The sequence below is a fragment of the Rhipicephalus microplus genome, chromosome 8, assembly GCF_043290135.1.
Source record: "Rhipicephalus microplus isolate Deutch F79 chromosome 8, USDA_Rmic, whole genome shotgun sequence".
In the NCBI taxonomy this organism is placed as follows: Eukaryota; Metazoa; Arthropoda; class Arachnida; order Ixodida; family Ixodidae; genus Rhipicephalus; species Rhipicephalus microplus.
Window position 1 is genome coordinate 34,453,782 of NC_134707.1, and position 15,236 is coordinate 34,469,017.

Below are 15,236 nucleotides of genomic sequence, written 5' to 3' on the forward strand. Positions count from 1 at the left end.
TCCCTCTAAATGTGTGAACACCTGCCTAGTGGTAATGTTTCACTGGCTATGTACGTATGTCGTAAGTGTATGTTGCACACTAACTGACCTGCCTTAAGCCTTGGAGAAGCTTTGCGCGCATTTGTCTACACAACGTGTTTTTGCTAGTTGTGTCGGCTGATGGCTAACGTAGAGCAGGATACATTGAGGTTTGTATGATTTGAACTTCCTGCATAATAAATATGTCTTTATTTGGCAGCATGCTGTTGCATACGATCACTTTTATAAAGGGCACTACCATGTTCATCAAGTTGTTCGACATACCATTTTGCACGAGCGACAAGAGAAAAGGGCAATTTTTTCTGTTGCTCTAAATGAACAAAATTGAGTACGAAATTGCACTACGTTTCTAGCCTGAGCTTTGGTTTTATTTAGACAGAATGAGACATGAACGATTTCAGGATACAGATAGATATTTAGAAAATATCTATCTGTATAGGTAGATATAAATAGATCTGTATAGATCTGTATAAATAGATCTGTTTAGATAGATATAGAAAATCAAACACTTAAGTTGTTAGGGCATTGTTTTTGTTGCTGTGAAATATTGAGTGCCTTGGAATAGTGTTGTGCAAATTTGATGCGTTTATGGGGACTTCTACACAGGTGGCATATAAAACGGTTCCAGGCTCAGCAGCTATGGCTTACCTCTTAATGCTTAGAATCAGTACGATGGTCGGATTATTGCTGCACTTGTCTCTGTGTTTTTTCATCTTAGCTGGAAACCAATATCATGAACGCGTTTACCGTGGTGGCTTGTATAGCAGCTGCACATTGTTAAGGACGGAATAGAAAAAAAACCAAAAAAAACGGCTGCGTGCTTAGATTTATTTCTAGGTTCACAACGAAGGACTGACTAAAAATAATGCGCACTCTCTCCTTACAATTTTCGTTTTGATTGCATCGTGGTTTCAGCACATGCAAGCCCAGAAGGGAGAGTATGGCTAGTCAGGTAACATTTCTCAATACAATTAGGTAAAATCGGCTACTACAAGGTCATGCTACTACAAGTTTCGGCTACTACAAGTTTCTTTGGTCTGCTGGCATGATTGCCCACCGTATATCATTAAAGAACCGCAGAATTTAGTTTTTACATCTGATTATTTTTGATTGATTAGCTATGGGTTCCTATTCTATCTCACGCTCAGGAGCTATGGGTTTCCATTCTATCTCGCGCTGAAGGTAACAGGCATTGTTTGCATTTCTTTCCTATTCCTAGCAAGGAACATTCAACAGTAAAAGTTTGTAGGAGGGTTTCTGGCAGGGGCGTCCAAACGTTCTATTTCGAAACAGTTTAGTAATCCTTGTTTTTTTATTTACATAGTATTCAGTTAGAGAATTCACACTATTCGAATTTTTTTTATTAAGTGTTTATTTATAGAACAAAAGAAATTTGGACGGTTGTCGTAGTATGCCTATTTTGATGTGCACTGCAGTGCGAGAGTTTATCCTGAACTGTGCGGGCTAAATCAGTTTTATGCCTACGAATGTCTTCTTCGCCCGTTTTGTCACCATGGACATGCTTCCCGTCTTCTGGTATTCTTCTGTTGCTGTAAACGACGCGCTCTCGGTTACCTGTCCTTGTGACGTTACCTGGTGGTTTTGGTGCTCGACTTCCTTGGGGGTTGTGCCATTGAACTCTGGACTCCAGTGGCCGCATTTCTGATTGAGGCGAAAATGCTTGAGACTGCTCTGTGCTTGTATTTAGGGGCACATTGAGAACCTGAGGTGGTTTAAATTTTCGAAGCCCTCCACTATATCCCGAAACCCCAGTAATCGTATCGAGGCTTCGGGTTATTGAACCCCTACCGTCGTCATTATTACGTCACTTGGCAAAGTTCACTGGTTCTAACTTTTATAATGCTTTTTTTTTTCCTTGTGCAGTTAACCTACACGCAAGACAATGTGTCCGTACGCATTCTCAGTTCGCGGGGCGAGGAGACGACATCTGGGAAGCTGGAAATTACAAAAGAGGTGAGTTTACTTCGGGGATGCATGAAATTGCTAGAGGGTTCTCAGTAGGGGGCAGGCTTATTCTCTGTGGTTTGCGCTTTCGGCACATTTCTCTAACACTATCTGTCTATACCTGTGTGTTCTTTTTTCGCATTGTTCTTTCTCACTGAGCAGTGCACAGCAAGTGTAGGCTAAGCTTGTGCACTGGCGATTCCACTGCACAAGCACAGGCTTGAGTGAAAGCTGCACACGAGTTGTAACGCTGGGTTTCTGTAGAAAGTTAACCTGGGCAAATTTGTTCAACTTTGTTCTGCTGAATGTGCAAAGAGAATTATCACATAGATGGAAAAATGATTTGTGTTCTGTTTTTTGTGATGTATAGCGTGCAAGCGCAGATGCAGTGAGAGGGTGCCTTAGAAAACATGGGCTGTGATGCTACGTTCATGCTTAATGATTGTGTTACTTGTGTGGTCTCTCAGTTCATTTATTTTCTCTCTTTTGGCATATGCATAGTTTTAGTCATCAATTTTTTGTGTGCATAGCCATTCAGGAAACTACTTATGTTCCCATTTGTTACGTGGTGATACTTGATGAGGGTTCAAAACCATGCTGATGTTGTCTTTAACATTTTCGAGTTCTTTGATATGATGCAGGGATTTCGGTTACGAATCTTCAACCCGCTATACCTTCATTTCAAAGGGCTTAGAACATCCGCTCTTCTTTTCTTGCGTGCAGGTCTAACTAAAATATTCTGATGTGCTGATTTATTTTGCAACTCTCTCACCTAAGGTGCACTCTTGCTTCCAAATCGAGACATGGAATGTTCAATAATTTAAAAAGTACATATTGCATTAGAAAAATAATTGCCCATTTGAAATCGACACACAAGTGTACACAAGCTCGGTGAGCATCATCAAGATCGACATAATATTAAGGAGATCTAACAGAGAGTCGTGCCAAAGATAGTATGGGGGACATTATTAAAAGTAATTTTAATGTAAATGTGAAGAAAGAAAGAAAAGTGGATTAAAAGATAACTTGTGGGCAATTGCCGCCATGGCTTCTGGAGGCGCTGACTGACGCTCCCACGTTCAATGCACATATATGTCCCATGATGTGGACGGGGGAGATAGCCGCTGTGGTAGCTCAGTTGGTAGAGCATCGGACGCGTTATCCGAAGGTCACAGGTTCGGTTCCTGCCCATGGCAAGTCATCTTTCTGTCCACTCTTCTTTATTCACACCTACATTACAATTACTTCTAATAACGTCCCCCATACTTTCATTAACATGATTGTCTGTTAGATCTCATTAATATTGTGTCTAACAAAGAAAAGAGCTATTAAATATACAAGATCGACTGTTTCAAGAGCTTCTGAGCACTTCGTCTTTTAATTAAAAAAGAAGCATGTCAACCCCCTCAATTTGCATGCAGTACTCGCAAATTTTCAGCAATGCACCCGATTGCACAGGCACACCTATAAATCTCCTGAGCAACAATGGTTGTGCCACCGTGGAAGGAAAATGACAATACACTAAAGGCATTGCTTTCAAAATTTTCTGATCACATGCGAAGTGCTTAAGCCACTTTCACTGCGGAGCACTGGTGTCTTGTGAAAAAGTGCACTGAGATCGGTGGGAGCGAACTTAATTGTAACAAATCGCTGTGGTTTTTGTCCCTCAAGTACACGCATGTGCACGTGCCGCATAATTGAAAGTATGACTGTTGACGTCGATGTACTTTACCAGCAATCCTTTGTTCGTGATGTTGCTGGGGCCCCGAGAAACAGTGAATCGATGTATGCGCTCGTCGGCAAAAGCTTTCGGTATGCAGGCCACACCGCAAATGTGAATTTCCACTCTGTAATTAGGCTACGCTTCTACTTGAGCTGGTGACTATCGATTGCAAGACAAACTACAGGCTGGAGTGCTTTGTAGCGTTTCATGTTTCGAGAGAAAGCAAAAATCTCATGTCCCATAAGCGTTTGCTGACAGGTGTGCCCCAGTTTGTTTTGTCGCATCCCACCCCCTCCTCGGGTTTAGGAATCTCCTGTTTTTTGAGGTCGCTGTGTGGGCAGGGATGTGTGTGGAATGGAGTATTTCGAGTGTCAAATCCACAGCCTCGTCTCACATGGGGTCTCTCTTCTCATCTGCCTCTTTTGTATTGGATGCTCAGAAGCATGGGCACGTTGTGACGTGGACCGCATACCCGCCAGCACCGGCAGACAAGGATCAGCAGCGGTACGACGAGAACTCTGCCGGTGTTTGGGAGGACCTAAGCGCCGACAGTGCGGTCTCTTACCACGTTGGCGGCAAGGACAAGAACCAGTCACTCGGTAGGTTTTGCAGTACGTGTGTACGAGATTTTACTGCTCTTATCGACAACAATCATTCTTACTTGAAAATTGTAGCACTACGTTTGTCGAAGACAAGAGGATACCGCATCTGCTTGAATCTAGGCCGATCCCTATTCTCAGCCGACACCTCAAAGTCTGTAGACCGGGGAAGAAAGTAATAATAATAAGCTTACCTTGAGTTTAGGCTTAACGAAACGGTAAAGACAGCGTTCCAAAAAGAAAACATTTATCGAAAATAGAGATGAAACAAAGCAGCTGGTTCATGATGCAAATAACTCGAGAAACATACAGCCTCTAGTCCTGTTGTGTTTCTTTGTCATCAATTTTTTTTTTAGCGCTGCTTCTAGTTATTTGCACCATAAAGATACCGCGTTTATTCCGAGTCGTCGTCACTGCTTCTTTCGTCACAGACTTCTCTGTCTCTGTCTTTTTCAAATAGGGCGCAGTCTTCGGTGCCATCAAGCGCATTGGTTATGCCCCGCTTTTTAAAAGAGCGCACAGTTAAAGTGCCGGGGATGTCGTGCCAGGCTGCAGCCCCTCCAGCCACGCACATTTTTTTTTTTTTCCACTCCGAAGTCCCACACTGAGCTGGTCGTGTTCTGGCAATTCTATCCACCACCACTCTTAAAAGTTAGGTTCTCACATGGCCACCCCTAAAAAAAATGCCTGGCTACGGCCCTGCTTGGAGTCGCAGTGAACTATTTATTGTGTTAACACAGAAGCCACTTTCTCAGTTTCGTACATCAGGAGCAGCACTGCAAAGGCTAGTTTCGGTTCCTAGTGAACGCTCATGTGATGCGGTATGAGCTTCTTGTCGCAAGATATTGGGACGTTTCCATGGATGTCTGGCTGCACTGTTGTTAATGCGCAAGTGGCATCTTGAATGTTTTATGTCATGCACAATAGGCCATATTGCATGTTTGATACTTGAAGTGATCAGAACTAGCTGGACTATGCGTTCATTTGAATTGCCACTCTAGCCTGAAGACATGCTGATGTCCATTGGTGTGGTTCATTGGCAGATTCAGAGCACTTTCAGTAGCACTTTTTCTGCTCCCTGCAAAGTAAATATGTTTTACTGGCAGGTTGAGAGTGCTCCCTACATGTGCTATGGGCAGATCTGGAGCAGCTCTGTCGTGAGATCGACTCCAAGGAGCCTCATGCCCTGGAACGGTGTCAACGGACGCTGGTGGCGTTGGTCACGCCTTGCGTCAGAGCTCACGGTTTGCTAGCATAGCGTTGCTGTGCCTAGAGGGCCCACACATGCAAGAAGGGAGACATGCGCATCGAGTTCTATTCTGACCCTGCCATTTGCTCTAAAGGGAGCATGTGTGTTCATTGGTAGATTCTCTTCAGTTGTCCTCCGTCAGAGTGGAGTGCTTCGGCGAGGCAGAGTTCATTGGCCACTCCAAATTCTCCACTGGATGACACCAAATGTCAGTAGGTGTAGCATGTGAGAATTCGCTTCAGTATCATAATAAGATATCCACATTTACTGGTCCTTGCACTTGCTCAGAGTGGTCTCTGCATTCAGGAGACCTGTGTGACGGAGTAAGCTAAGCTTTGAAAATTGGTGTCGGCACCCCTTTAGAAGTTCATCAAATGCAAGCAAGGTAGCGTTTTGTGCAGTTATTAATTATTGGGCCCATCATTCCAGACTCTGTTAAAATCAAGAAAGAGAATGGCACCTCCTCCGGCGGTGGTGACTCGCCCGCCTCCGGGCAACACTCTGTGGTCACGTTTGAGGTGACCGACCTCACCTCTTACCGGTGCCGCCAAGTGGCCGACACGCACGAGCTCACGCTGAACCTCAGCGACGGCACGCGCCTGCCCACATTCATCTTCATCGAGCGCCGCTACGAGCACTTCATTCGAGCTCTGCACGAACACGTTTCCTTCAAAAGGTGAGTCGAAGAAAAACGGCGATGGCTGCTTTGCTTACCTTTCTGTGGGCGAGGGGTGATAAAGGGCGTTAGGTTTCCTCCGGAACGATAGAAATAGCGTGAAACGTGGAGGAAGGCTGAAATGGTAGTCTATGCAAGCACGAGCTTAAAACTTCCAAATTTCTTGCCGCATTGCTTTAGGATTCGTGGTGTTCGGCTGACGTGAAGGTCATATGATTAAATGCTGGCAGTGGCAGCTGCATTTTGATGCAAGTGAAATGCTAAAGGTCGGTGTGATGAAATTCAGCGGCCCATTAAAGAGCCGCAGAACGTTGAAACGTCCGAGCCGTCCACTGTGTGTCCTGGGTACTCATAACATGGTTTTTGGGACAGGAAACCTCTGCAGCTATTATTACAACTTCCATATCAGAAAGAGTCCATCTGTGCAGATTAGTTTAATGTGTGGGCTAACAAATACATCCGTCGCACAATCTTTATGGATCGCATGGAAAACAACTGCAAATTGGGTGATAAACTTTTTAGTTCTCTCAGATATCTTGCACTATTTTATCGTTTTAATGACTTGCCCAGAAGTCCAGGCTTCTGGTGTTCTGGAATTCCTATGGCTCACCTATGGTGACATGGCAACAAATTTCTTTGTTGGCACTGGACCGGTGTTGCTCGCTGTTTGGAACTTGCCTTGTGGAACTTGCATTGGTTTCATACACATAGTATGCATAGCAATTGGTCTGGGGAAAATTTGTGAAACTGATAAACTGGTTCACTCAATGATGGAGTAAACCTCTGGCATGTGCTATCCGTCCTGCAGTGGACTTAGTCAAGCTGTAATGATGATGATGATGTGCACTGACTTACAGCAGTCTAACTGGCAGGTTGTTGTCCAATAAAAGGATGTGAAAGGAGCACCACGACATAGAAGAAAAAAGAGCTTCAGCTCAAAGGTCTTGCAAAGAGGGGGCATAGGGTGCTGATTAGGAGACAACTAAACTTCGGAACTTGGCCATGAACTTTCCCAATAATGTGCGACTCGCATTGTCAGCCTCCTTCGCAGCTGTGAAGTTACATTTTCATGCGAGATTTGTGTGCAACTCGCATCCAAACATAGTTCACATTGAAGGTATTCATTGTGACTTAATACTCTGAAAATTTGAAGGTATTCATTGTGACTTAATACTCTCAAAATTACAGAAACTGGCACATCACTGAAGTTTTCACTGTGGAACTTTCCATTGAAAAAGCTTCCTAAAATAACACCCTGTACACACTCTGTTGCATAAAGGTATGAGATAACACCCTTTATGCACCCTGTTGCATAGAGGTGTCTGAGATGACATCATATACACACCCTGATTTGATTTGTGCATGTGATAACACCTTTTACACTCTCTTAACACATTCTAATAGGAACACCCTTTACATACATTGTTGCATAAGGTGTATAAGATAACACCCTTTATGTACTCTCTTGCATAAAGGTGTGTGAAATGACAGCCTATAGACCCATTCCATGTTTGTAAACACAGGTAGGCCGATGTTGACATTATGGGTAAAATTATAGCGACGTCGGCACGTAACTTCCGCCATAAGCGCTGAGGGCTGCGATGTGCGCCAACAAACAAAACTAAGTTGTGAGACGTGACTCGCATCCAGCCGCGACGCAGTTCGTCGGCAAAACATTTATTCTCTCGTTGCTTGACTGGGAACACCACATGCACCATTGAAAACCCAGCAGAAACTGCGGTAGGCAGAGCGTCTTTTGTCTACCAAGACAGCACCACCGCATTTTCGTGACGCAAGTCCGGTGGAATTTGTCTATAGACCTTTTCTTACGAAGAGGAGGATTTCCTTCTTTCTAGGATGTTGCACGGGAATACAAAAGCCGATGCCACAGCCTTGGCAGTGCATTTTTTGGGGGTTACGCATGTTACCAACAGCCCAGAAAGGACTATGATGGGGCCCAGGGAGCTTTCAGTAAAAATTTCTATAAATAGTCTGATTTGATTGCTTTATGTGATAACACCATTTACTCTCCCTTAACAAACCCTAGTGAGAATGTGTTGCAGGATTGGTTGAAAGCCAATGTTTGGTGCACTTTGTCACAGAAAAGGTTTATTGTTTAGGCTCTTGTAGCATTTTGAAATTATTATTTATGTATGTCCACGATGAAGTCATGTCATAGGTCCTAGCCACAGCTGGGTGCACTGCTTTACACAGGTTGTGTCGGCACACAGAATGTTGCTTGAACACTCACTTTTTATGCTCGGACGTAATGGCCGACCCATGCTGGGAGAGATGGCAAGTCGTGCCACAGTGTTGCTTGTTGTTGTGCCGTTTGTTTGCAATGTAAAAGCGCATGTCACATTACCTAAAGGTCGTAGGCGTTTCCTGTGATTGTCTGTGTGATAGCGTGTCTAGGATGCGACGCTCTCAAACCAAAAGGTTATTTAAGTGAGCCACTTTCATCTGAGTGGTGTGGGAATGATCAGTTCCGTTTTGTAAAGTAGTTGGTGGCAGTAAGAAAAAGTTTGTGCTGTTTGGCGAGTAGCTTTGATCCCACAACTATAATACTCATCTGGCTTGGTAGTAGTTTCTTCCTTGAAAGCTTCACGCTCTCTCCTTTCTCATCAGGAATGTTATGGCATACTCATAGCATGCGTGCCTTTCGTGGCCCTGAAGTACCGAGTGCGCAGCGTTGAAGCATCAAGCATGCTTTTGACATTGCCCTGAATCAGTTGCAGGCCCGGAAGAGTACCCTCGTTTTTATAATGTACTAGGTGGTTATGTTTCTAAACTTTTGGTGTCTGCCCGGCATTATTAGCATAGCATTACTGTCATCGTTTACTGAAGCCTCCTGCTGCCACCGTGCACATTGAATGGAAGTGGTAATGGTAACGATATAATGCAAACGCTGGGCTGAAGCACTTCATTACGATTGTTGGAAAAGAATGTACCAAATGGCTTTTGTTGGAGCTTGGTCTGCTTTGAATGAAACATATTTTGGTTATGACTTCAGGGGCTCTCTTCGGAAGGTAGCATGCGGCGAGAAACACTTGGCACGTAGGATTGCTTCGCGCATGCTTTGTGTTGCAGATCTGTGCACCGAGATTGCTCCCGTTTGGGCAGAACTGCTGTGTTGATGCAAGATGTGGAATGGGCATGATAAAACGAGGCATGAAAAGTACAGCTAAAAAGCATGCTAGCAATGAGCTCCCATGTTGACGCTCTTGGGGAAGTTTTCTATTCGCTAGCTGGTGAACATGTTGATCAAACAAACTCATTTGCATTGTATTTCTGCTGATGTTGCTGGTAAAATGAAGTGCAAGAGAACAAAATCTTTTGCACTCTTTCTTACTTTCGTGAAGGTGCACGTTGTTTGCTTCTCTGTTAAGGTGACATCTCTAAACAACTTCATCTAACGTCTGCTTCTGTGTCATACTCTTCCCTTTTTTTTTTCTCTCTGCGAGCATTGCTTGATGACTACTTCGCTGGCGCCCGCTCCGTTTTTTGCGGCCGCCTAAAAAAAAAACGATTCGGCCCACTAGCAGCTCGAGAAAGAGCGAGACGAGACAGTAATTCCCCACTTTCGCCGTCTGCCGTGGACCTTTTCCTTCCCGGGACCCTGCCATCTGAAGGAGCGACCCGGCGGACCCGTACTGCCTCGTCCTCGCAACTCCCCGCCAGAAGTCGGACGACGCGAGCCTGGCTGCCGAGCAAGCGGTCGAAAAAGCTCTGAGCCGACCGCCGAGCCAACCCGCGAACAACGTTTCCAAGACGGATGGCACCGCCGCTCCCGCTAGGCCCGTCGTGTCGAAAGCCCCGCAGGCCATTCAGCTTTTCGTTTCCCGGGCGCCCAACGTGATTGTCCAGAGCCAGCCTGACGGCCAGACTCGGCTAGTGCCTCAGCAGACCATGCGTCTCCTCCTGAGCCAGGGGAGCCACGCGCCGATCGAACAGCCGCGCCCCATGCGGGTCATGGTGCAGCAGCAGACTGTGCCCCCACCGAGCTCGCCCCCTCCCATGCTCGTGGGACAGCCCCAGGTGGCCTGGTCTCCGAGCGGCCTGGTCATAAGTGACGTTCGGAGCCAGGCGCCAGGGCAGCCCGGAAATGTCTACCCGGGCCCCCTGCCTATCGTTCGGCGGAGAGGACCTCACTGGCCCACGGAGGAGAAGATTCAACTGCTGGAGTTGCTCAAGAGCCGGAGGGCCCTGATCAACCCAAGGCTTGGGGAGAGCTTGAGCAAAAAGGACAAGCTTGAAGGCTGGAAGGAGGTGACGGACATTCTAAACCGGCACCACCCGACAACGGGTGGCCGGTGTCTCGCAGAGGTGAAAAAGCAATGGCAGAACTTGTTCCTCAAAGCCAAGCGGGAGCGGCGGGAGCTTTTGAATAACGGCTCAAAAAGTGGTGAGTGAGCTGGGCTTTGCTTCATTTTTCTAATGTTTTCTACTTGGTCTTTGCTTCATCTTTATTGTTCATGGTTGTTTGGCAGTGCACAATGAATGTGTCCCTCAGGAGGATTAGGAAGACATTGCTCTCAGGAAGCCACTGCTTGTCTGTGCACGCTTATGACACGGCACCTAATTTGAGGCTTTGACCACGACAGCCTTCCTTTCAGAAGGGAATATGTCGAGTTTTTCATCATCAGAGTGCCACATAAAGCAGTGCTCCCCATCACAAGCTGTCCAGCCGAGAAAAGTCACAACTTCAAATTTGGATCCTTGTATTAGAAGCATACATAGCTGTACGTTCTCACTCCTATTATCCTGTCACATGAACAGCTTTCACTGTGGTTATGCTTAACTATAGTTTATATTGTTTATAAAACTAATCATGGTTATCATAAACACTCTTTGCCTTTACTACACAGACTTAGCTCAGTTGAGCAAGCCAACGAAATCATATGGTGATAATGTGAGTGGAATTTCGCCCTGAAGTTTCACTGTCTGTGATAATATATGAATTCAGACATATGTCTCCTAAGTTATATACCGTATTTACTCGTGTAATCCCCACACTCGCATAATTCTCGCACCCCCGCATCGCCCCTCGCCCCCAAAAAACATTTTTTTTCTCGAGTAATTATCGCACCCCCGAAAACTGCCGCAATAATGTCGTCTGCTCGTTCCAGCCACTGATGATGATAGTGCACGTCATCTGGGGCCATCTTTTAAGCATCAAGCGTACTATTGCATGGAGATTCAATACAGTCCAAGCCAAGCCGAAGTGGCCACTGAGCATTGCGTGTGTTTTGTGTGTTGTGTCAGTAATCTTGGCATGTTATGGGGAAATACTGAAGCTACACGGCTGCTTCTAGTTGCAAGTGATAGATCATGCACTAAACAATGGCAACAGGGCCGCCGGTAGGCCCTTCGAAGTCTACGAGTTTTGTGTTCGCTACTGGTGACGGCAGCTTAAAGCCACCAAGACGCGTTGGGCCTGCCGTGTGCCTAAAACTGGGATTGATGGTAAACTTTATTTCTTCAGAAGGAAACTGCAGACGATTTTGTTAAATAGCCATCAGCCCGATACTGATGTCCTACGCTTACCTTTTGAGGGCTCCTGTTGAGCGACGAAGGCTACCGTTACGCCCGCAACGCCCACAAGCTTTGCGTATGGTATTCTGATTCTCTACTATCTGCTTCCACATTTCCCGTTGCAAATAAATCTTGCCTTGTGTTGAACCTCTGCATTTATTGTTGAGGTTAGTTCTAATTAGTACTTCTTAACTGTTAGTTGCTGGCGTGAGAATCCTGATTTGCGGCCACTTCGTTTTCTTTTTCGTAGAAAGTTTTCCCCCCGTAATTCTCGCACCCGTCAACTTTGCAACGATTTTTTTGGCAAAAAAAAGTGCAAGGATTATGTGAGTAAATACGGTACATAAACAGTTCTGTGACTGTATGCCTCCAGGAACATGTGGATACTGAGATCTTTGATAGTATTTTTTACACTAGTCTTTCATCATTGGTGGCTGTAGCAAGTTTGAGAGCCAGGACAACCCGTCACATCGTTTTGAGTTGGCCCAGTAGCCGTACAAGACAGGAAAGGGGCTAGCGCGTTTCCTGTCTTTTCACTGCATGCTATATCTGTATATTTTGGCCGTAAATATGTTGCCTTAATTCGTGCGTCAAGTGAACAAAAAGGAATTTCTTTATTCCTTCACTCATCAGTCAAGTGAACAAAAAGGAATTTCTTTATTCCTTTGCTTATCAGGCGAGGTGCCTATACTTGGTTCGGCCAGCTCTGTCAAGTGGTGGCCAGAGAAACAAGCAAGAAACTGTGTTCTTTTGATCAATCAAGCTTCCTGAATGTTAACTGTGCCTTCGCTTATTCGTTTAATTTTAATGTGCATCACATTGTTGCAGGCAATTGATGCTGAAGGCACGCTATCTTGTTTGATGAGTCGGAGGATGTGCTATGTCTGGGAGTTGTGCCTCAAGTGCAATTTTATTTGCTCAAAATGAGTGCAACCTGTATTCAACTGCACAGGCTCATCGAGTCTGAAATTACATCTTTTCTACGCAGAAATGGAGGCAGCAATCCACTAGTGGTGTGAAGACTGAGAAAGTAGTACAGCTGGTGACTTTCCCTTCCTCTCTCTCACTTTGCTTTCCCACCCTCTTAATGTACCGTACTACACTTGGCAAACCAAGATCCCGGCACTATGGATTGGCAAAGCTAGGCAGAGGGTGTAGCTGGGGCAAGTGGGTGGGTGGTTGAAGAGGTAAGTGAGGCAGACCATCGGCACTCTACGTCCACGGCTGCGGAAAGGGTGGGTCAGGTGGCAAAACTATGCCAGAGCATGCAACTGTGGTGATGACGGACAAGGTGGCAAGGCTTATAGTGTGCAGCGGTCACAAGATGGTGGTCTAGTTGGCAAATGTAGGCAGATTGCACAGATGTTGCAAAGGGTTGATGAGGAGCCAAAGCTAAGTAGAGTGCACAGCTGTATGAGCTTGCAAAGACTAGGCAAAGCATGCAGCTGTGTCGAGGGGTGAGCAAAGAGGCAAATCTAGACAGGGCGTGCAGCTGTTGCGGAGAGTTGAGGAGCCAAAGCTAATAGCATCTTCGGTTATTGTGTCCTGGAGCAGTCGCGGCGCGCAACGAATGCTGGGATTGCACAGCATCGCTCCGCTGATTTTTCGGAGCACCTCTGAGCAACTGCCAAAAGTGCCCCAACAGGGTGCGCCCTGGTTGCCGAAGACGGTTGGTGTAGACCGGTGCGCTTTCCAGAAGATGCCGTAAGTAGAGTGCACTGCTCTGGTGAGGGGGTCGGAAACCCGATGAAAGCTAGTCAGAACACAGCTGCTTGGAAGGGTGAGCAAGGAGGGCAAATATAGGCAGGGCACGCAGCTGTTGCGAAGAGTGGAGGAGGAGCCAAAGCTAAGTAGAGTGCACAGCTGTGGTGAGGGGGTGCGCGAGGTGACAAAGGCTAGGCAGAGCATGCAACAGTGGCAAGCAATCTGGCAAAGCCAGGTAGTTGTGTGCAGCTGTTCATGGGATGGGTGAGGAGGCAAAACTAAGTAGAGTGTGCAGCTGTTGTGAAGGCAAGTGAGGTAGCCTAGCTAGGCGGAGCCGCTAGAGATAGGGGGAAAATCTCAGGTCTTCGACTTTAGCACTTGCACTGTGTTACAAATTTAGCAGCGGCATGAGGCGGCAAAACCAGTTACTGTAATACTTTTCAGTATTACGTGTTCATTGCTGTTCCCCGGTTTCTCGACTTGTGTGTGTTGATGTGCATCTATTAATCAGTCACTCGCTCGCGTCTTGCGCGGTGCTGTGAGGGTGTTCGTGTATGCCAGCTTTGGAAGTATAAAAAGAAGGATGCTGAGATCCCGTGCTGAAGCTGCATATCGTGATTCCACGGCAACTGCACTGGGGAACATGGATGTGCTTATGCACAGGTTTCTGAGGAAGAAAATGCTAGGAACGCTTGGATATGTGTTGTGCCACAGAAAAGCCTCTTGGTCACCGAAAATTTCAGGGTAAGCTGGCAGAGCACTTTGTCTACTACTTCTACTGACCACAGTCCTGAGACCGTGCTTACAAACTGGTGGAGGCACTACATCCCAGCTGCGGCATTGTCATAAGCTGTGGGATAAAGAACGGCCTTCTGATCCTGGTCTGCGTTGCAGGATATACAGTGTACGGACTTTTTAGCCGAATGCAAAAAATGCAGACACAGTTAACTCTGGGTTACAGTCTTTGCCATTCATGAACACTACGATCTCGTGAAGCAATCAGACCAAGGAGGTTCAGTCTACCTATCCACATTTTCGCTTAACGCTGTTGATCATAGTTACGTTGTTGTACAGCAGCTTACTACACCGAGAGAACTGCTAAAAATGTCCAAAAATGACAAGCAAGCAACCTTTCAGTGGAGCGTGAATTCGGTGTGTTGGAAAAAAGCCTGCAAAGTTGGCGTCAACGGGAGAAACTTTTCGCGTGTACAGAATTGCGAGAATCATTTCGGGTGCTAAAGCAAGGCAAGTACGTTGCCATTAAAGAAGCAGTTCACGAAAGGGTTAACGAACGATGGGACAGAAGCTTGCGTATGTCCTACAAGGACAAAAAGGTGAAGGCTCGCAGTGTTGTAAACAAATCGAAGATCCCCAGCAGCGACCTGAAAATTTTGAAGAAGAGGGTGACGAGCTTAGAGTCAGAACAGGCAGAGTTTCAAGCAGTGAACGGCTGTTTGTCAAAAGCCACCCAATGATAATGATTAGGGAACAAACTGGGGTTAAGGATATCATAGCTGAAATCAAGAAGAAGAAATGGACATGGGCCGGGCATGTAGCGCATAGACAGGATAACCACTGGTCATTAAGGGTAACTAACTAGATTCCCAGAGAAAGCAAGCGGGTTAAGGGGAGACAGAAGGTTAGGTGGGCAGATGAGATTAAGAAGTTTGCGGGTACAAATGGGCACCAGCAAGCACAGGACCGAGTTAACTGGCGGAACATGGGAGATGTCTTTGTCCTTCAGTG

At 46.0% G+C, this 15,236-nt stretch overlaps 1 protein-coding gene across 5 annotated transcripts in view; it reads left to right on the top strand.

Annotated features, from left to right (window-relative positions):
- The window catches only part of Tbc1d15-17 (TBC1 domain family member 15/17), a 78,528-nt gene that overhangs the window by 8,079 nt on the left and 55,213 nt on the right, over positions 1-15,236 (top strand). For 4 of the 5 annotated variants that reach the window (XM_075871514.1, XM_075871510.1, XM_075871511.1 and 1 more), the window contains exons 2-4: positions 1,924-2,013; positions 4,167-4,326; positions 6,005-6,251. In XM_075871514.1, the coding sequence (XP_075727629.1) occupies positions 1,924-2,013; positions 4,167-4,326; positions 6,005-6,251 (497 nt within the window). Of the gene's footprint in view, positions 1-1,923; positions 2,014-4,166; positions 4,327-6,004; positions 6,252-9,883; positions 10,657-15,236 lie in introns of all 5 variants that reach the window. The other variant, XM_075871512.1, reaches the window with a different exon arrangement.